The sequence below is a fragment of the Siphateles boraxobius genome, unplaced genomic scaffold (assembly GCF_051911475.1).
Source record: "Siphateles boraxobius isolate OS27281-9 unplaced genomic scaffold, OSU_SipBor_1 160, whole genome shotgun sequence".
Lineage (NCBI taxonomy): Eukaryota > Metazoa > Chordata > Actinopteri > Cypriniformes > Leuciscidae > Siphateles > Siphateles boraxobius.
This window is the reverse complement of record NW_027508767.1, coordinates 13569-35847: the sequence shown is the minus strand read 5'-3', so window position 1 is coordinate 35847 and position 22279 is coordinate 13569. Positions and strand designations below refer to the sequence as shown.

The window sequence follows — 22279 nt, the reverse complement described above, 5'->3', positions numbered from 1 at the left end:
TCATGGTTATCATTCTGCACATGCAGAGCCGGGTTTGATTAACATGACCTCTGGGAAGCAGGGATCCCTCGGAGGTCGACAGAGGGTGACGGGCCGGGGAAAACCGCTGACCGCGGAGCCAATTGCCTGAATGTAACTGATCCAATAAAGCAGGGCTGTAAAGTAGCCGTAATGCTGATGGAGCGAGACGAGAGGTCTCAAAAACTGTGTTTGTCTGCAGTGACGATATTCAAGAATGACATGTCATGGCCATTAAGACCAGTTGTGAGATAAAGGTGAAGTCTAACCATTTCTTGTTGTACTGAATAACACTATTTATCATGAGCCAGTAGATCTACCTAGATGATTCCCTCTAAAATGAAGGCTTTTGTGTAAATCTTTTCCAGCACATGTGCATTGCTCCATCGGGGAGATTGTACACACATGCAGCTGGACACGCTGAGGCTGAGCATTTCATCTTCAGCTGGTTTAGAGCAGGGCTGTGATCAATACTGTTGCCTATATGACATACTAATGGACCTGAGGAAGACATCAGCAGCTGTAGCAGTTGAGATCCTTAGTGTCAGAGGTTCAGTTGCAGAGCAAGCAAGTGTCTGGTTTCTCAGATTACAGCCTTGCTGTGTGTCCTTGACCAGGACACTACATACATGCTTGATGCCAACTGTCTACATAGATGATATTACAACCTAAGTGGCAGATTTGAGACGTTCTTCATTAATGGGCATTCTTGGATATCACACACTCCACAAGAGTACACACTTCAGTTTGCACATCATAAATTACCTATCGGAAGGGTACACTTAGGGTACACCTAGGGTACACTACTAAATCTCCCACTTACCAAATCTCCCACTTAACATTAATCTGGGACGAAAAACATTACATAACACTTCATTTTAACATTTACTCTCCTTTTAAAGTGTCATGGCAAAGCATGCTGGGAAGTAAAAATCCCAGCCCATTTTCAGTAAAATTTAAGTTTGTCTAAATTAAAAGAAACAACTTACTTAAAATGTCTCAGTTTTGTGAACTCAAAAGAAAAAGAAAGTTATAAATACTCAAAAAAGGTAATTTGATTGAACTAATTTGTATAATTTAAGTTAGCCCTACTCAAATCAATTAAATATTTTGAGCGTTAGGATTTACAGTGATATATATATATATATATATATATATATATATATATACATATATATATATATATATATATATATATATATATATATTAAAACAAATTCCATTGCTATACCTGGAATCAGTGTTACAAGTTCCCCAGGCACATCGTTTTACCATTTTCTGTAGCATAAACACCATCAAACCGATGACAGCTTCGGATCTTCCCATGTTTCTCTATGGCGCTGAAACCTAAAGATGTCTGAGTTCCCCGTACAACTGATACTCAACTGCCATTGGCTCATCTGAGTTCAGAGGGGAAGTTTTACCAATAGGTCAACTACTGCCTACAGTATGAAATGTCTTGAGGGTTAATTTGATTGCAAAAAAGCTGTTCAGTAGGCCGAGCACTGTGGGAAAGATGGACAGTGTTATGTTGAATAACTTGCGTGTGCACCGGACCTTTGATTTTCAACCATGCATATTAGTGTCCTCAATAACTGGGGAAGTTTTAAAGGTTCTCGAATAAAAAAAAAATAAGGGTAAAAAGTTAACTTCAATCTCTCTTTGACACAGATTTTGTGATGGCGCAGTGGATAAGACACATGCCTTTGGTGTGAGAGACCTGGGTTCGAATCCACTGTGAGACACCAATGTGTCCCTGAGCAAGACACTTAACCCCTAGTTGCTCCAGAGGCGTGCGACCTCTGACATATTTAGCAATTGTAAGTCGCTTTGGATAAAAGCGTCAGCTAAATGAATAAATGAAATGAAAATGAATGAATAAGGTAGAGAAGGGGAGGAGAAGGGATGCTTCAGCGACTTCATCTGAAGATGGTAAGCTAAGATGCTGGTAATATACTCCATGGCTCATGATTGGCTGGATTAGATTAACAAGTTCCTTACAAATTAAGCCATGAACTTTTTGTAGCTTCTTGTCCTTTAATGAATGTACAACTTACAACTGTCTTTAGTCTAACCTCTAAAAATTGACATATTTCATAACATGGTGCTATTCAGGGTTTTCTTGCAATTTAGGGAAATGTGCAGAGATGAAGCAATACAACATAACAAACCACATAACCACATGATCTGGTCTTATTTGTTTTTTATATGATTGTACGATGAGCTGGTTTTAAATTGTTGCAATTTAAAACTGTTGTTCAATGCATGAGAGATAATCTGAATGCTTAATCTTAATTGTTCAGTGATTTACTGATGAACTGTGAGCTATTTAACTCGTATATGTTCAGCTATTGAATAGCCAATTTAAATTAACAGCTGTATTTAATAAAGAGCTGAAAAAAATTACCTTTGTAGAATGACAATATTAGGATTAGGACAGGTTTGGTGGTATACAGGGTTTAGAGGTTGGTTACAGCTGTAATTGCATGCACTTATTTTTTTAGATATAAGTGCAATTTAACATGTATGTACTCCATAAATGCATTATATCAAATGACTAATTTAAATGTTATCACATATAACGCTTAATATAAAGTGGGACCAATTTTTGCGTGGTAATGTAAAAAGCAGAGAACCAACTGTACTCAACAGATTTTGAGACAAAGACGTAAACTCCAATTGAATTGTTTGAATCTGACAAACTGCTCAAACTAAAGGGCACCTACCAAACCACTTGATCTGTAGCGCTCTCTTTGTTCAGTACTGTTTTTACTTCTAAGTCAGCTTAACCCAGTGTCTCACTTTCAGCTCTCCTCTATGCCACCATCTTTGGTAATGTAACCACCATCTTCCAGCAAATGTATGCCAACACCAACCGCTACCACGAGATGCTGAACAGCGTGAGAGACTTCCTGAAGCTCTACCAGGTTCCCAAGGGCCTCAGCGAGAGGGTCATGGACTATATTGTCTCCACATGGTCCATGTCAAGAGGAATTGACACTGATAAGGTACTTGGCACAGAGTCTCGCAGACAGAAGATCTCGATCTTTATCCAGGGAGCTTATTTTCTTCATTCATTTTTAAAGTCATTTGTTCTGTCTTTGCCATAACATCCGTAGCATGTGTGAATAATGTCCCTCTAATGTTTAAGATCACAGTCTAACTTACGTGTTATGTAAGGCTTTGAACAGCTTCTCAAAATCTCATGAATTAATAGTGAAAGGCTTGGACAACCTCCAGTTTTTGTTTTAGCATAATACTAATGTTCATGTGAGGGATCACAAAATTTATATTTGATTGTTTTTCTCTGCAGGTGTTGCAGATTTGCCCCAAAGACATGCGAGCAGACATCTGTGTTCATCTCAACCGTAAGGTGTTCAAAGAACATCCGGCTTTCCGCCTGGCCAGCGACGGCTGTCTGCGAGCCCTTGCCATGGAGTTTCAGACCATCCACTGCGCCCCGGGCGACCTCATCTACCACGCCGGCGAGAGCGTCGACAGCCTCTGCTTTGTGGTGTCAGGGTCTTTGGAGGTCATCCAGGATGATGAAGTCGTTGCTATATTGGGTAAGTATAATATTTCTCACCCAAAGTAAACAGATTAATTCTGTGTTTTCCAATTGTTTCGTGCCAATTTTGGTCAGTGTTGTGTGATGTAGTTGAGTAGCACTGTTTTATACGGTTCCTAACTAAATCATACAAAGCTGTAACTCACTGCTTAACTACCATAGTAAGCTAGTAAGTACCATAGTAAGAAATCAACTAGCTAGTCACGACTGTTTCCCAAAACCATATTGTCGCAAATGTGTCGTTCAACCACGTTGGTTAATGATGTCACGCAGGAGTGGAGTAATAACTTCTTTTAATGAATCTGTTTGAGATCTAATTAAAGCTAAATGCTATAGATTGTGGACATGTCGTTTGAGGACTATTTCTCATTTTTCTTAGTTATTTTGCTTTATTTCCAGACTCAATCATATGCTCATTCTTACGCACTAGAGGACGTTCACACATGCGCACTCTTCAAAAACGACACTTTAAATCTTTTGACAAACTAAAAAACTTAAATGACATTTGTATGTATTCTAAATAAAAGACACAGATTGCACTGAATGTCAGTTTGCTTATTTTGCTCAAGATGCGGGTTTATTGAGTCCACATGTCATGCAAACAAGAAACTCTGCTTCTAAAACCAGGGTCGAGAGCTGTCATTCAAACACACAACTTTGTGTTGCTGTTTGCGAATGTTCGTTGGAACTATGTTTTCGGAAAACACAGACTCGAACTGTTGATAACGACAGAACTTGCGACCATATTTGGCTAACGATGCTTTTGGGAAACAAACCCCTGATTGTTACTATGTGAAAGGTCCAATGCAAGTAATTTCAACATTTCTACCTTTTAAGAAGTTGTAACTTACAATTGTTAGCTTAAAGAGCTATTTCTACCCAATTTAACTAATAAAATGTATTTATATATTTGGTATAAATTAATGTATTTAGGTCTATGTTAAGGCACGTTTTTTGCTAAATTTAGTTCCCTTTCGAGAGGTCTCTCCTATTGCGTAAGTAGCTTACGCTATGGGAAAACTCCTTTTCTCGAGAATATTGAAGTCTTTATGTAAAACGCATTGCAGCTGCACAGCAGACAGCAATGAGCGAAGGAGCTGGGTCACTGGCTGTGCTGCGGCAACTTGCTCGAACCAATGACGGGGCGATTCTGAATGCGCGACCAATGAGTAAAAGAGCAATTTTCCGAGGCGTTGTTTTAAATGCCTTCCTGCGTGTCGTGCAGAGACCCTCTGCCAGACGGGGATCGTCAAATCATCTGCGCTCGCTGCCTGGGCCGGGACCACGCAGAAGCTGCTTTGACCAAGGGCGGATGCCCGGAATGTGACGACATGGGTCTCTCCGCACACCGCCGCCACCCCTCTGTTTGAGCCGCGCATTAAGAAAAAGCGCCCCATCACAGAGGCTTCCTGAACCTGAGCTCAGTGACGTCACGCCGAGCCAGTCTCCGCGTGCTTCACCGCCGCTCTTGTCTTCCCCACCGCCAGTTCAGTTCACTCAGCCGGACCCACACCCCTCTAGCAGAGCGGTGGGCCTTGTGACTTTCGGCGCGTCCGAGGACGATGGGGGAGTAGATGACACCTTGTCTATCGACGCCGCATCGGACGACTGGCCGGGCTCCGCTTTCGACCCCGCCCCGTCGACGCTAACTAACACGAGTGGGGGCTCCACCATGGATACAGAGATTGTCCGCATCCTCTCGAAGGCCGTGGAGGACCTCGGGCTCGATTGGTCTTCTCCCGAAGAACCAACCCGAAGCCGACTGGACGAGTGGTTTCTGCAGGGGCGCCAGCAGGCCCCTCGGCAAAGGCCTTCTCCTCTCTTCCCGGAAGTTCATGACGAACTCACCAAGTCATGGAAAGCCCCCCACTCTTCGCGTCTGAAGCCTTCTTTTTCTTCGTCGCTCTCCTCTGTGGACAGCACGAAGGAAAGAGGCTACGAGGGAATGCCGCCCCTCGAGGAGGCCGTGGCCAATCATCTCTGCCCGCCCTCCACCACCGGATGGAAAGCCAAGGCTTCCCACCCCTCGAAGCCCTGCCGCACTACTTCGGCTCTCGCTGGTCGCGCCTACGCCGAACCCTGTGCTGAACCCTGAGCCTCGAAAGCCTTCCTAGCCACAGGAATGAGAAGAGAGAGTGCGTGTCTCGCAAAAGCCGGACCACTCTCTCTGCAAAATCTCAAACATTACCCAGTCCCCTTACAGGCGGCTGGAAATGTCCATACAGCAGTCATTGGGCCAGTCACAGAGCTCGCTCACCTGCAAACAAACGCCGTTTTTACGGCGACACACAGAAAACACAAAACTAGTCTTTTTCTGCCGGTGTCACTAAGGCTTCACATGTCCACAAAGTATGCATTCCCAGATACTGTCAAAACAGTGCCAAATTCATTCCCAGCTCAGGATGCACGCCCCATGAATGTAGATCACGTGCCTACGGTCATGTACGCACCACTACACACAAGCACTGTTCACACAGTTATGAATTCATCCCCAGTAAAAGCGGGAAACATTATAAAAGTGACGCGTGTGCCTACCACTGTCTATGCACCCCCACTTATAAACACTGTCCCTACGGTGTCAAACACAGCCCCAGCTCAGGCTGCGAGTTTTACAGACATAGCGCGCGCTGTTGTAATCACACACGCGCCAATTCACTCAGCTGCTCAGCGTGCGCCCGCGCCTCTGAGAGCTGGGAGCTCAGGCGATTCGCTGGCCGGGTCCCTACGTCACAGCGGCCCGCCCCTAGCCTGTATTCAGCCATATGGGCTGTACACGCAGCGGCATGGGAAAACATTCCAGATATGCCGAAATGGGTGTTGAATCTAATAAAGCACGGATACTCGCTCCAGTTCGCTCGCAGACCACCACGTTTTACGACTGAGGTCGAGACGAAAGTGAGAAAGGAGTGTTAGCATGTTCTACGCACCGAGGTGCGCAAATTAATAGAAAAGGGCGCTGTGGAAACTGTTCCCCCCTCTATGAGCGGGGCAGGTTTTTACAGCCGCTATTTTCTCGTCCCGAAAAAGGATGGTGGTCTCCGCCCCATCCTAGATCTCAGACATCTGAACAAAGCACTAATGATTCGCTCGTTCAGAATGTTAACAACCAAACATATCCTCGCGCAAGTACGCTCAGGAGATTGGTTTCTCTCAGTGGATCTGAAAGATGCTTACTTTCACATTCCAATAGCGCCTCATCACAGGCCGTTTCTGAGATTCGCTTTCGAGGGACAGTCTTACCAGTACACAGTACTTCCGTTCGGCCTGTCCCTGGCTCCCCGTACATTCACGAAATGTATGGATGCAGCACTTTCCCCCTTGAGACGAAGGGGAGTGCGAATACTGAATTATCTCGACGATTGGCTGGTCCTAGCACAATCAGAGAGTCAGTTAATAACACACAGATCTTGGATTATCAGCCATCTAGAATGCCTGGGTCTAAGGATCAATTTTGCAAAAAGTATACTATCTCCCAGCCAGAAGATTTCTTTCCTGGGAAGAGTTCTAGACTCGATGCAGATGACAGCTCATCTCTCATCAGAGCGCGCGCTCACCATCCGGCGCCTTGCAACATCATTCAGGGCGGGCGCGCGCGCCCCGTCAAGCGGTTTCAGAGGATGCTAGGTCTCATGGCCTCAGCATCGGCCGTACTCCAGCTAGGGTTGTTGCATATGCGTTCTCTCCAACGCTGGCTCAAGAGCCGCGTCCCGGCTCACGCGTGGCGTTCGGGCCACCTTTTAATCAGAGCGAACCACGGCTGTATAAAAGCCCTGACGCACTGGAAAGCCGCCGACTGGTACCAGTCAGGCGTGAGTCTGGGTGGAAACACAAGGAGAAAGATGATCACAACAGATGCCTCCAAAATAGGTTGGGGAGCCCTTTACGAGGGCAGGCCTGTCTCCGGCTTTTGGTCAAACCCGGAGAAGCGCCTACACATAAAATGCCTGGAGATGAAAGCGGTCGCTTTGGCTCTCAGAGCCCTGCTTCCACATCTAAAAAACGCACACGTCCTGGTCCGAAGGGACAACATGACAGTAGTGTCGTACATAAATCGCCAGGGTGGACTCAGGTCGAGCTCCATGCATTCAATGGCCAGGAGACTCATCTTATGGTCCCAGCACAACTTGCGCTCGCTGAGAGCAGCGTATGTGCCAGGCGCGCTGAATCAAGGGGCAGACATGCTATCCAGAGACAAGATTCTCCCAGGAGAATGGGCTCTCAACCCGCTGACGATTCAGTGGTTATGGAAAATCTTTGGCGAGGTGGAGGTCGACCTCTTCGCCTCCAAGGAGAATGCACACTGCTCTCTTTTCTTCACGAAAAGCACGGACGCGCTCGCCCAGAGCTGGCCGAGCTGCCCCTTATATGCTTTCCCCCATCGCGATGCTGCCGCAGGTCATCAGTCGGGTCAGAGAGGAGAAAAACGCAGTGCTCCTGATAGCCCCACTCTGGAAGAACCAAACATGGTTTCCAGAATTGATGCAAATGCAATCTGCACCACGGGCGATTCCACTGAGGCCAGACCTCCTCAGTCAGGCCAGCGGGATATTTCATCCCCGCCCGATCTGTGGGCCCTTCATGCATGGCCCCTCAACGGGTTCCCAGGAACCTCACGAGTGGAGCGCTAAAAACCATCGCTGAGGCACGGGCGCCCTCCACGAGACGCTTATATGCCCAGAAATGGAAAGTGTTCAGTGACTGATGTAACGCCGAGGGCCTGAACCCTGAAACATGCGAGATTACGAACATACTCGCTTTTCTACAAGGGCTTCTGGAAGTGGGCCGCACCCCCTCCACGCTGAAAGTATATGTGGCGGCCATCATAGCGTCACACGACCCTGTGATGGAACGTCCATTGGGAAGAAACGACCTAATTATTCGTTTCCTAAGGGGCGCTAGGAGGATGAACCCTTCACACCCCTCCTCAGTGCCGATCTGGGACCTAGCTACGGTCCTAGATGCTCTTAAAGGGCCCCGTTCTAACCACTCCGAACCGTGCACCTTAAGCAGCTCTTGCTCAAAACTGCGCTCTTGCTGGCACTCGCCTCGGTCAAGAGAGTGGGCGACCTGCACGCGCTTTCGACAAACGCTGCCTGCTTGGAATTCGGACCTAACGACTGCAGGGTCGTCCTTAGGCCAAAACATGGGTATATTCCTAAAGTGCTCACCACTCCCTTCAGAGCACAGGTTATCTCCCTAACTGCGCTATCGTCACCAGCAGACGAACACGACGCTAATCTACTCTGCCCCGTTAGGGCTCTCAGAATGTATTTGGAGCGTTCTGCCCTATTCAGACAGACAGAACAACTGTTTGTATGCTTTGGCGGCCGTACGAAAGGTTCCGCCGTTTCAAAGCAGAGAATCTCTCACTGGATAGTTCCCATAGCGTGAGCTACTTACACAATAGGAGAGACCTCTCGAAAGGGAACGACTCGGTTACTAACGTAACCTCGGTTCCCTGAGAGGAGGGAAAGAGTATTGCGTAAGCTGCCCTGCTTGTGCTTGGTTAGTTTTCTTCAGTCGTTTTAACCTAAAGAACTCTCATGACGGGGCGCTCAATATATAGCTCTTGGCCACGCCCATCTTGGCGGGCTCTGACGCGCGGGGGCGCATTGGTCGCGCATTCAGAATCGACCCGTCATTGGTTCGAGCAAGTTGCCGCAGCACAGCCAATGACCGAGCTCCTTCGCTCATTGCTGTCTGCTGTGCAGCTGCAATGCGTTTTACATAAAGACTTCAATATTCTCGAGAAAAGGAGTTTTCCCATAGCGTAAGCTACTTACGCAATACTCGTTCCCTCCTCTCAGGGAACCGAGGTTACGTTAGTAACCGAGTCGATTTTTAGGTTACTATTTTTACTATTTTTTTTAAAGTAGTGGTGACAATTTTAACCAGTGTCACCACTTTCAGATAAGACTGTTTAGTTGTAGATTGGATCACAAAAATATTTCTGTTTAAGCTTAACACTTTACTAATCTTAATATTTGAAAATGGGGTCTCGATGTCAGATATATATTGGAATTAGAACCACATTTAACAGAGGTCCAAATGGCTGCCAACACCAAAATCTTATCCAACAAATGCTTTGCTGTTTACATGCATGCAACAAGATCCAATCTGGTGTGCATTTACGGTACAACCATGTAACTCGCTGATTAACTACCATAGTACAATGCACTATTGGAGAAACTAACCAACTAGTCAAGACTGTTTACTGAAACTGTGGTAAAATAGCCCCACCTCTGTCGTTTGAACCACAGTGATTCAACAATACGCAACAATTTGATGAAAAGGCCCATTCTAAAAACTAGACAATGCAAGAAAACTTTGTTTTTCATGAGATTTTAAATGACATGTTTTTCCATTACATTTGCACAAGGCTTGCACATTAAGTTAGCTGTCAGAATGCGTTAAAAGTGTTAACATGCAGAACGAAATCGGTAATGGGCAAAGATCTACATGTAATGTGATGAGTTTTGCTTAAACAGACTCAGATGAAATCCTGATTTAATATTGTGTTTACATGACTATGACATTATAGTGTGAATAATGCTGCTGTCACAGTATTTTAGCACAGTGTTCTGTGCATATCGACAGAAGTTCAAGAACTGTTAACTGAACCAAACGTCATAAAAAATATTGAGTTCCAGTATCCACCTGAATAAGATCCAGTTCCATTGCTTGAATCATATCTCAAAATCTGGATATCCCTCAAGTCCTTTTCAGATGAGATGAACATTTCCCTTTTCAACTCCACAATAGGAAACAAGTGTGATGTGTGCGATTTTTCTGGAATACCAAATTTTAAGTTTTAATATCTGCACTATTTAAATGACTCCTTGAATATACAAATTATTCTGCCTTCTCTCTAGTACTGGTAATATTGGTTGAGTGTATTATTTAGCTTTGCTTAAGCCAGGGCTGCTCTGTCAGATGGCTGAAGTGGTCTCGCTGTCTCTAAAAGTTGAATATCTCTCTTGGGTTCTGCTTCATGAGTTTCAGTTAAGCTCTTGTATAGTCTGATTGTGCCTGTGAAACTGTAATCTGAAAGGATCGGTGAAATCAGTAATGAGCTTGTCTTTCTTGGAATTGCCATCCCTACCAGACAAAATATATAAATGATTTGTCCATTTGTTATCAAGCAGCAGGTGAAAAATCTTTGAAAATTAAGCCTGAGTAAAAGTTCAAAGACCAAATAGTTTTAATTTGACAAAAAGAGAAGTATTTAATTAATAAGAAGGATAATATGGTAATAACATGGTAATTACAAGTAACATCCTAAATTTATTGTATACTACATACATGTTTTAACCTTGTACTTATATTTAGAAAATAACTGCATATAATTACAGCTGTAATTAACTTATGTAATTCCATCTATAATTACACTGTTGACCTTCCCTCACCCCTTAACCAACCCTTAAATCTACCCATACCACCAAACCTGTCCTAACCTGACCCATATCCACCTTAATATCAAAAGCGTTTTGCAATAAACAACATTGGGTTACATTTTATTTTAAGGTGTCATTGTTACAGTGTAATTATATATTTAAGTACTGAGTAATATGAATTGACTACATGTACTCATACCCTATAGGGTTAGGGTAGGATTAGGGTTTGGTTGAGGGTTAGTTGCATGTATTTATGCATAGTTTACTAAGTACATGTAACATATGTAACAAGGACACTGTAAAATAAAGTGTTACCCAACACAGTTATACATTGTACTAACAATTATTTTTATGTGAGTACACAGTAGTTTAAGACCAATAATATAAAGTGTGACTTTAATTTATAGCACATTAATTAATTGATGAGAAGTTATTGAACAGATCCAATATGGTTTTAGCTTAAAAAAAATTAAGTTATTAAAAGCTCACATTCTACCGGGTCAAAACTGACCCAGGAATGCAAAAGACATTGTGTCAGTTTTTGAATGGGTTAAGAAGATTAAATAAGGTCAAGCGTAACCCCTTCACCCGGGTCCCACTCGACCTGCTCCGAGCGGGCCTCGAACCCGGGTCTCCGGCATGAGAGTCAGGCGCTCTAACAAGGAGGCTAAAGACTGCAGCCTCTAGGATCTGTCGCCAGAGCGCCTATTGAGATCAGAGGAGTGAGGTTTACTCGCACAGCAACTACTAGCTGGCCTCCGTTACACAAGCATAAGCAATAATAATAGCGATGCTTCCCTTACCCAATGCCTCTAATAAGCTCAAGGCCGCACGAGAACCTCTCAGCAGAGAAACTGCACAGCAGAGAACGATCTGGTGTCCAGTATTACGCTGAGATAAATATTGCACTGCAGCCCGTGCGGGACAGCGGGTCTCTAGCAGAGTGTGTCATTTCACTGGAGGTGTAAATCTGTCATTGCAGGATTGGAAGCAAAGCAGAGTCGTCAGTGGGGATGAGATCTGCTCTAGGGTGAAGCGCTGTGTGAATGTATTTTATAGAGTTGAAGAATGTAAATTTAGTATGAAAGCACAGTGGACACACCGGCACAGTTTGCTTGTTCTGGAATAGGAAATAAAAAAAAGAGAAGTTGAGCTACAGATATCGAGCAATCTATTGTTGTTCTAAAAAATTATTTCTTCTGTGGAAAACAGAAGAATATATTTTGAAGAAAGCACTGTAGCTCATTGACTTCCACCAAAAACACTAAGACATTTCTCAAAATGGTCTTACACATTTGGAACAATTTAGGCATTTCCTTTTTATAATAAATGATATCTGACATGGTGTGGCACTGCAAGTGTAAACATGATGTTAATCTGTGGTCACATAAGCAACATTTCAGGCAAAATTTCAAGGGCAAAAAAGTCCACTGTCTATCATCATTAGAGTAGCATGTATGAAGCACAGATCACAAAGAAGGCATTTTCAAACCAAGCAGCTTTCTGTTTTTCAATACTGCAAATTCACGTTACTTCAACCCATTGCAAAATCTGCATGGTTTTTGTCTGCTAAAATTGACTGGTATGTGTGTAAATTCACAATGGTAAATGTGACCATACCTTTACTGGTTTACTTTACTGTGGATCTTATTTATATGCATGAATTTATTTAATGTTCCCCTGAAATAACATCCTCAACCTGACCAGTTTTATCCTAAAGTGCAAATTGAGTTTCCTGTGCTCCATGAAAATGTGCAACTATATAAACGAATCCGGGACATTCCCCTGAAAGTATTAGAAAGCCTAATGGAATTCATTTTTCAATGTCCCCCTCTCTTTTTTTCTCCCAGGAAAGGGAGATGTGTTCGGGGATGTGTTCTGGAAAGAGGTGAATTTAGCTCAGGCTTGTGCCAATGTTCGTGCACTGACCTACTGCGATCTTCACATCATAAAGCGGGATGCCTTACAGAAGGTTCTGGAATTCTACGCAGCCTTCGCCGGCCACTTCTCACGCAATCTGGTGTTAACCTACAACCTGAGGAAAAGGGTGAGTGCCTAGACCACTTCATATAAAAAATAAAAAGTTCCAAATGAATTCCCAAGAGTTCCAAATGAGTTTCCAAAGTTCCAAATGATTTCCCCCCCAAAGTTCCAAATTAATTCCCAAGAGTTCCAAATTAGTTTCCCAAAGTTCCAAATGAGTCTCCCCCCCCCCCCCCCCCAAAGTTCCAAATGAGTTTCCCAAAGTTCCAAATGAGTTCCCCCCCAAAGTTCCAAATGAGTATGACAAGGCTTCTCTTGTTAAAGCAGTTTCCCAACCTACTCATTTTGGATGTCACCGTTATTTAACACACTGAATGGTTCATTAACTGACAAACTCATAAGTAGTGTGCTCTATAAGCATCTTTACACTACAGAGTTAAGGCTGCTCTGTGCCTGCTTAAAATTCAGTGTAAAGACGCAATGGTGCATTTAAGTCAGACTAAATTGTGCTTATTCTGAAACACCTCAGCCTTCAAAAATTTTTTTGACTTCTAAATGACTGAAATAAGGTCACATAACAAAGCTAACATGCCAGGTGTTGTACATCTAAATAGACCCTGATATATTTCAACCAAAATCAAAGAATGGACATGTGTGACATCATTTTGATCAAAATCAGGCCCAAACGAAGTTCATTTCGGGAGTTTGAAACAGCATGCCAACTCAAACTTCTCGGCTCCAGCTGTTAAACACAATTGAACTACCATTGGTCCTAGAATACATAATAGGTAGGTGTGCTCTGAGGCTCCGTCTTCTTTGATGTGGAAATCTTTTTTTTTTTTTTAGTCTTTGCCAATTTAAATATTTAAGCGCAAGAAGACGCGATAGGGAGCTCAATTCATTACTTACCGTGTGGGAAGTTTTCTGTCTTTAAACATCTGAAGCAACTGTCCAGAAATCCGGATCTTAGCCAGTGTGCAAATACTGAATTGAGCTCTTTCACGTTGGCGAGCATCCTTGTAAACTTCACCGGTTATGTCTTAAGTGAACATAAACAGTTGAGAAAGAAAACGCATGAGTAACAGTGTATTGGATAGGTGCATTACCTCTTAAAGTGACAGCAGCCTAATATTCCTTCTGCCCTCTGCGTCCTTAATATTACTCAAACAACAAAAGACAAAGAAAAATCAGTCACTGCTCTTTACTCAATAACTTTTGTAACATAATATAATTTATATTTAATTTATGTACCTGAAAATTGTGATTTTTCACAGGGATCTACAATTTTGTTGTCAAGCCTGTTTTTGCAAACTGGCTGGTAAACCTTGAAACCAATCAGGTCAACGTGTGAGTGAGTGGAGGCGGGGCTTATTTGCATATTCATAGAACCACAAATACTAAATGAGGCAAGGGTGTCGAGTTACATTCAAGCTATTTTATGCCATAAATAAACATTTTTAAGTAAAAAACTTTTAAATATGTAATTAAAACACTTTAAACCCAAATGTCAAAAAATTTACTGGAATCAATGAACAGCATTTATGAAGCTCCATTCTTACAGATCATTTACTAAAAAAAGTTATTTTAGTGTTTAGTTACTCTTTAAGAATTTGAAGTGTAATTTTCATTGAAAGAGACACAGAAACTGTTTTTCCGTTTTACGTTACGTTTAACATTGTAAAGCTGCTGTTTTCATACAAATTTATTATTGAAAGGAAAGCGTGCAGCACATATTTACATATTCATCTAAATGTGCGCAGTGTCGCTAAAAAGATATTTCAAACTTCTTTTTACTCCAAAACAAAGAACAAAATGAGTTTTCCCATGAATATATGGGGGCCTTTACTGTACTCTACTGGTAGTCTTCACTAATGATAACTGAATTAGCTTCCACACCAGCAGACAATAACATCCGGTTTCTTCTAAGCGTGCGCTGCAGCTTTAAATGCTCGAGCTCTTTGAAGCAGGATGTCAATACCATTCATCAGCTGGAAAGAATTGTTATGAAAGTGATTGCAAAGTTATCCTTCCGCTGTGTAATTATCGTTATAGTTGTGCTGTGGACTCTGCTATTATTTTACATATAGAATATGTTTTTAAATATATCTTTAGTGTTATGATTATAGTTATCATCCATGTTGTGAATGGCCCTTTTAACCTTGTTCACACAAGCATCACAATGGTAATTTACTGGTTAAGTTATAACTTCTTATCTTGGAAAGTTTGCCTGACTAATTTACTGATACTTCTCAAAGGCCGTGTTCACACATCTCTGAAATGTAAAAGTGACCTAACCTCTTTATCTTAATGTATCTCATTTGAATGAACAAACTCCTGAAGCTTTGTGATGTTTCATTCATTTAGTTATTATGTTTTCCTCTTTCTTTCACTGACAAGTCCTTCAATTACTCTGCTCTTCCTAGAACGACGTTGACAGGTTTTTTATTAATATCATCGCTGGTGCGGCTGAACGCTGCTTTTGTCCTAGAGTTTGTCAGCTACATTGTGTCAATGTGGAGGCGGACTGCACACGGCTTCGTTTAAATTCATGTCTCGTTTCTCTGTGTAAGCACTTTTTACAGTGAAGTGATTATGAAGCCAACTGAGCGGGAAGATCTACACCCTCTCACAGCACAATCCCTATAGCACTCCATCACTTGTGCGGCTGTAGGGATGAATGCACTGTAATGTTTCATTCATATTTTCAAATGTTCTATTTTTAAAGGGATAGTTCACACAGAAATGAAAATGTATTTATCATTTATCATTAAATATACGTATTTTTATAGATTTTTCTCCTCCCAAAATGGCAAAAAATAAATGTGTGAGAGCATGTTATACCGGCTCCCGGTAGCTAGATCCGGTGTGCACAGATATGACACAGATATGACACAGATACGACACAGATATGACACAGATACGACACAGATACGACACAGATACGACACAGATATGACACAGATATGACACAGATACGACACAGATACGACACAGATATGACACAGATACGACACAGATACGACACAGATACAGATATGACAGATACGACACAGATATGACACAGATACGACACAGATACGACACAGATACAGATATGACAGATACGACACAGATATGACACAGATACGAGACAGATACGACACAGATATGACACAGATACGACACAGATACGACACAGATACAGATATGACAGATACGACACAGATATGACACAGATACGACACAGATACGACACAGATATGACACAGAGACGACACAGATACGACACAGATACGACACAGATACAGATATGACAGATACGACACAGATATGACACAGATACGACACAGATACGACACAGATATGACACAGATACGACACAGATACGACACAGATACAGATGTGACAGATACGACACAGATATGACACAGATACGACACAGATACGACCCAGATATGACACAGATACGACACAGATACGACACAGATACGACACAGATACGACACAGATAAGACACAGATATGACACAGATACGACACAGATATGACACAGATATGACACAGATACGACACAGATATGACACAGATACGACACAGATACGACACAGATACGACACAGATATGACACAGATACGACACAGATATGACACAGATATGACACAGATACGACACAGATATGACACAGATATGACATAGAAATGACACAGATATGACACAGATACGACACAGATATGACACAGATATGACACAGATACGACACAGATATGACACAGATACGACACAGATATGACACAGATACGACACAGATACAGATATGACAGATACGACACAGATATGACACAGATACGACACAGATACGACACAGATACGACACAGATACAGATATGACAGATACGAGACAGATACGACACAGATACGACACAGATACGACACAGATACGACACAGATACGACACAGATACGACACAGATACAGATATGACAGATACGACACAGATACGACACAGATACGAGACAGATACGACACAGATATAGTAGGTCAGTATCTCTTCAGCAAGCACAAAGTTCAGCGTCACACAATGTTGCACCATGATAAACTCACAAACTTAAAAATGACACTACATGACAAAAAAGGTTGCAGACGCCTGTATTAAATAGACGAAAGATGGATTTTAAAAGTAATGCATACAGTAGGAGTTTTTGCATACAGTGGTTGGCGAATCCCTACAAAATCTCCCTTCAAAACAAACGCAACCTAAGAGTTTAAGGGCCAGATTTACTAAACAGAGCAGATTAGCACAAGAGTGCAAAACCAAAAAAGCTCTGACAAGACACACGACACACACATTAAACACACACACAGCCGGATCATTTCCATGATGACCAACACAATCTACCAATTTTTTGGTAAATTTTCCAGCACTTTGTTTTATACTGCGTGTCCTTAGTAATTCCTGACAGTAGTTTTTTAACGCCAAAAGAGTGTTTGCACAAGATGCGCTTCCAAAGACAGAGATGCAGTTTAACCTTGCGGTGTCCAAAACTTATGGTTTAAATTCATTTGTCACATTAAGCTAAAATATGGGGAAGACTGAATCTATGTAGGACTTTAAATGTTCTGGAATAGCCACAGTAAGCATTAATACTATTTATTATTAGCCTTTATTTAACCATTTAAAAACAAGTGCTTATTTTCAGCAACAGACTGGCAGGAGGGTTCAAATCTCATGAAAGACATACAAACATACATTACAATACACACATATAAACATTCATTTAAAACATTTACAAGCTGTGATAAAAAACACTCCCAACTATTTTTTTAAATGCAGAGATTGAAATATATGACTCTAATTGCAATGACTTTTTTAGCACATTTCAATCATTTACAGTAGAGCAGCAAAACCAAAACTGAACGACCATAAACAGTTTTCTTTTCAGGGATAATTAAAAGAATATGATTAATAATGTATGATCTCGCTTTGGCTCATAAGTCAGAACAAGTTAAAAAATAATAGAATCAAGCCTGAAGACATTATAATTATTAGATTTTAAAAAAGGAAAGTTTTATTATAAATAATGATAATTATTATTTTTATGTGTGGATTTTTCAATGACACAAATGGTATCAAAAAGCCTCTTCTGTGACACTTTATTTTGATGGTCCACTTTGGACGTTCTACTTACTAAAATAAATTTTGCAACTACATGTCAACTTATTCTTCTAACTAATGTCTAAAACAGGCCATCGAAATTAAGTGTAACTGTCAATTCTGCTGTTGTCCATAGCTAAAGTCGAGTTCATTTGCAATTTTGCATTTGCAGTTCATCATAAAACATTGCATTAGATCAGGATTTGAACCCAGCCCCCTTGCATTATACTAAACACAAATGACACCACTAGAATGATTGGTTGTTCTCTAGTCTGGCATTATACTGTGGGTGTGATTTATGAAAGGCTCTTGGTTCACTCAGCACATGAAACCGAAGCAAGCATTGCCTGTGTTCATGTTTCAGTGATTGAATGGCTATCATCACAGTAATGGCCTTCTTTGTCCAGGTGAGATAGTGTCGTAAGCTGCTCTGTGTATCTTCTGTATTATCCCGGTACAGCCTGATCAGATCCAGCTTACTGTAAATCTTAAGCGTGGCTCTGCTCTGTGTGTGAGTGCAGGATGAAGAGAGAGATAGAGGTAAAGATTAGATAGCCATGATCAAAGTCGCCGTTCAATTTAGTAACGGTCAGAAAATGGCCATGTAGAGTCAAGAGCTGAATTAGAGGAACTCAATGTCAAACTGACCTTGGAAGAACAGAAAATAGAAACCTGATACAGAAGTATCTTCATCCTCAACCCCCCCCCCCCCCCCTCTCCATCTCTCTTTCTCCTTTTCTCTCTCTCTTTCTCTCTCTCTCTCCTTCTCTCTCCATCTCTCTCTCTCTCTCTCTCTCTCTCTCTCTCTCTGTTAAGAATGCACTAAAGAGGCAGGATTCAAGGCTTGTCATATGATTCACATTAGCATTCTCATGAAATCAGCAGACGCGAGGTTACCTTTCGATGCAGCACAAACGGCGTTAGTCGCTGAACGCCATCATGTACACATAAATCTCTGACACATCGTCTTCTTCCTCGTCTAATTTCTGTCGCTCTACATACGTCATCTGGTATAATTGAAACGATTGGCTATGAGCTACGTATAGGCGCATTTGATAGACATTCGTAGCACCCAATAAACGGCTCTGGGCATTCGTAAACCACGCCTCAAATACTAGAAAATGAACATGTGGTTCCCAGACCCACGTCTCAATGAGACTAGGTCTGACGTTAGCCAGGCTAAAAGGGAGAACCCAAATCTCCATCAATGACAGCATGGAGAAATAAACCTCGGGAGAAACCAGACTCAATCGCTCAGTTCTCCTCTGGCCAACGAACCAACAGTGTATGATTATGATTCAGGCATTACAGGTCAGAAGTCAAATTGGTTTGAAACAATCAAAATATATTATCTCAGTTCATCTAGTTGACGATCAGAGTCATGCGGGTATGGAGACGTTTTGTTGAGGATCAGTGCCGATGGCTGTCGTGTCGATGAGGCCTTCACAGGGGAGAGTCTAGTTGACACAATCTCTGCTGACACTTCAGGAATGCGTTGCGGTAATGTTGGTTGCGTCATGCTTTGCCATGGTTCACCATCTGATCTGGATATGGCCCGGATCCGGCTTGCTACATCATGCGTTGTGGTCGTATCTAGGCGCAGGTCCTCCATCTGATCTGGATACGGCCCGGATCCGGCTGACTGCATCATGTGTTGTGGTCATGTCTAGGCGCAGTTCCACCATCTGATCTGGATACGGCCCAGATCCGCCTGGCTACATAATGGGTTATGGTCGTGTTTAGGAGCAGGTCCTCCATCTGGTCTGGATCCGGCCCAGATCCGGCTGGCTACATAATGGGTTATGGTTGTGTCTAGGTGCAGGTCCTCCATCTGATTGGGATACGGCCCAGATCCGGCTGGCTACATAATGGGTTATGGTCGTGTCTAGGAGCAGGTCCTCCATCTGGTCTGAATACGGCCTGGATCCGGCTTACTGCATCATGCGTTGTGGTCGTGTCTAGGCGCAGGTCCTCCATCTGGTCTGGAAACGGCCTGGATTCAGCTGACTACAGTATATCATTGAATAAACAGAAAGACTATGCAGAAATATTTATGCAGCCTAATCTATCTATCTATCTATCTATCTATCTATCTATCTATCTATCTATCTATCTATCTATCTATCTATCTATCTATCTATCTATCTATCTGTCTGTCTGTCTGTCTGTCTAAAGTTAATCGATTAAAAACTTAAGCAGGACAATGAATTTCTTCTAGATCTGCTGTCTGTCTAAAGTTAATCGATTAAAAACTTAAGCAGGACAATGAATTTCTTCTAGATCTGCTGTACAGCACAAAAAATTTTTTTTTTAGTATTTTTCACTGTAAAGGTGCTTTGAAACAATCTGTATTGTAAAAAGCACTATATAAATGAAGGTGACTTGACTGATCTGTCTGTCTGTCTGCTAGGTAGTTTAAGATCATCTTAGAAAACTGCCATTACATACTGACAACAGGTGATTTTTTAAGACTATTCACCCCCGAATAGTCTTAAAAAATCACCTGTTGTCAGTATGTAATGGCAGTTAGTTTTCCATTAGGGTGAATTATAACCTTTAATACCAGAGCATCCTGACAGTGACATGTTGGGCCGCTTGAAGCTCTCCGTTACCGGTCAGTGGTATTGATTGTGTTCTGGGATGGACAGATCTTTCTTATTCAGTGTCCTCTGCTGCTTATCAAACTGTGTGCTGTTTATTCAGACAAATCTCTCTTGCATTTCACCTTCTTTGAAGCTATACTATATTGATTTCCCATTTCCTTTTATTTTCGCATTTGTCTAAGCAGACTTTTCACGATCTTCACTGGTATTATGGCTCTCTCTCCCACAGACTCATTTTACTTTATTTACATCCTCCTGTTTTGCGCTCCTGTCTGTCTCTATTATATCATCGATCTCTAACAGTGCCTGCGCTACAAGTGTGACTTTCTGTATGATAATCATACCTTAAAGCTGGACAGGGTCTTAATTTTTTTGTGATACATTGCTTTCAGAAGTCCCCGTTGATTTAGGTCACATCCAACCCTGGGGAAAGTATCTAGTCTCTTGTTTGCCCATAAAAAGTGATGATGATGTTGAAACAAATCAGGCGAGTGGCTGCATGTGAAATATTATATTACCGATGCACCTTGTGAAATGATCCTGCTGTTAGGCAAGGTTTGGAAACTATCTCTAGCATGTCATTTTATGATAAATGACACTTAATGAGTATATGTCTGGGAATTTACTTCACCTTCATCACATAAAGGTCAAAGAGACAGCAGTATTTCCTTCACCATTATTTAGCTGCAACATGGCAAAAAGAGTTCATATTTCATATTTACTGTATATAGCATTATCTTTAGTTGCTGCATGCAAATACATTCAGCATGATCAGTGTAGTCTGATTCAGGAACAAATGTTTCTCAGCTTTTTTTAATTAATTGCTCAAAAGACTCACAAACTCACAAGTGATCATTTTGAATCAGTAAAATATATAGACATTTGTTCAGAAAGTAAAACTAGCTTATTTCTGTGCAGTTTATACTGTCTAAGTGAAACCATAGACATTATTTCATGATAAATGACATGAAGTATCCTATATTGTTATCACGTGACCTCATGATGCTACATGTGGATAATAGGTAATAAATTATACTTCTGGTTCATTGATTATCTGCATTGCATCAGTAAACACAGAATATTTTCATGTTATGCAGAGTATCCAAGTACCTTTTATTACAACAGAGTGTTGTTGTAGTAGTGAATAATTCAATTTAGAAATTATAACTATTTAATTACATAAGCAAAAACTCAAAAACTGACTTGGATGTCACTTCAGAGCTGAACAGTGATTTCTGAGTTGTTGAAGTAATTCATCTTTGAGACATGCAGTTGTTTCCTCTCACCTCTATGCTAATAACAGACATTGGAAGCCAATTTTAAAGTCTTGTGGCTCTATTGATCATCATGAGCAGTAAATTGTCAATAGTTTTGTCACTAGTCACCTGCATTGGAGTGAGTAAATGAAGAAATGTGTTTTAAAGCGCGCGGATGACGTACAGTAAAAGCCGGATACATTTCTAGACTCAATTTTAACCAAGTCTCCTTAAAGACTCTAAAATCATTACTGAAAAACCTTCTTGTAATGTCTTAAAGAAATAGTTCAGCCAAAATGTTAATAAAAAAAAATCGGTCGTCATTTAC

At 41.7% G+C, this 22279-nt stretch overlaps 1 protein-coding gene across 1 annotated transcript in view; it reads left to right on the top strand.

The window, feature by feature from the left end:
* Window positions 1-22279, top strand: part of kcnh1b (potassium voltage-gated channel, subfamily H (eag-related), member 1b) — a 67508-nt gene that overhangs the window by 39390 nt on the left and 5839 nt on the right. The window contains exons 8-10 of the mRNA XM_077231947.1: window positions 2827-3026; window positions 3332-3584; window positions 12831-13027. Of these exons, the coding sequence (XP_077088062.1) occupies window positions 2827-3026; window positions 3332-3584; window positions 12831-13027 (650 nt within the window). The remainder of the gene's footprint in view (window positions 1-2826; window positions 3027-3331; window positions 3585-12830; window positions 13028-22279) is intronic.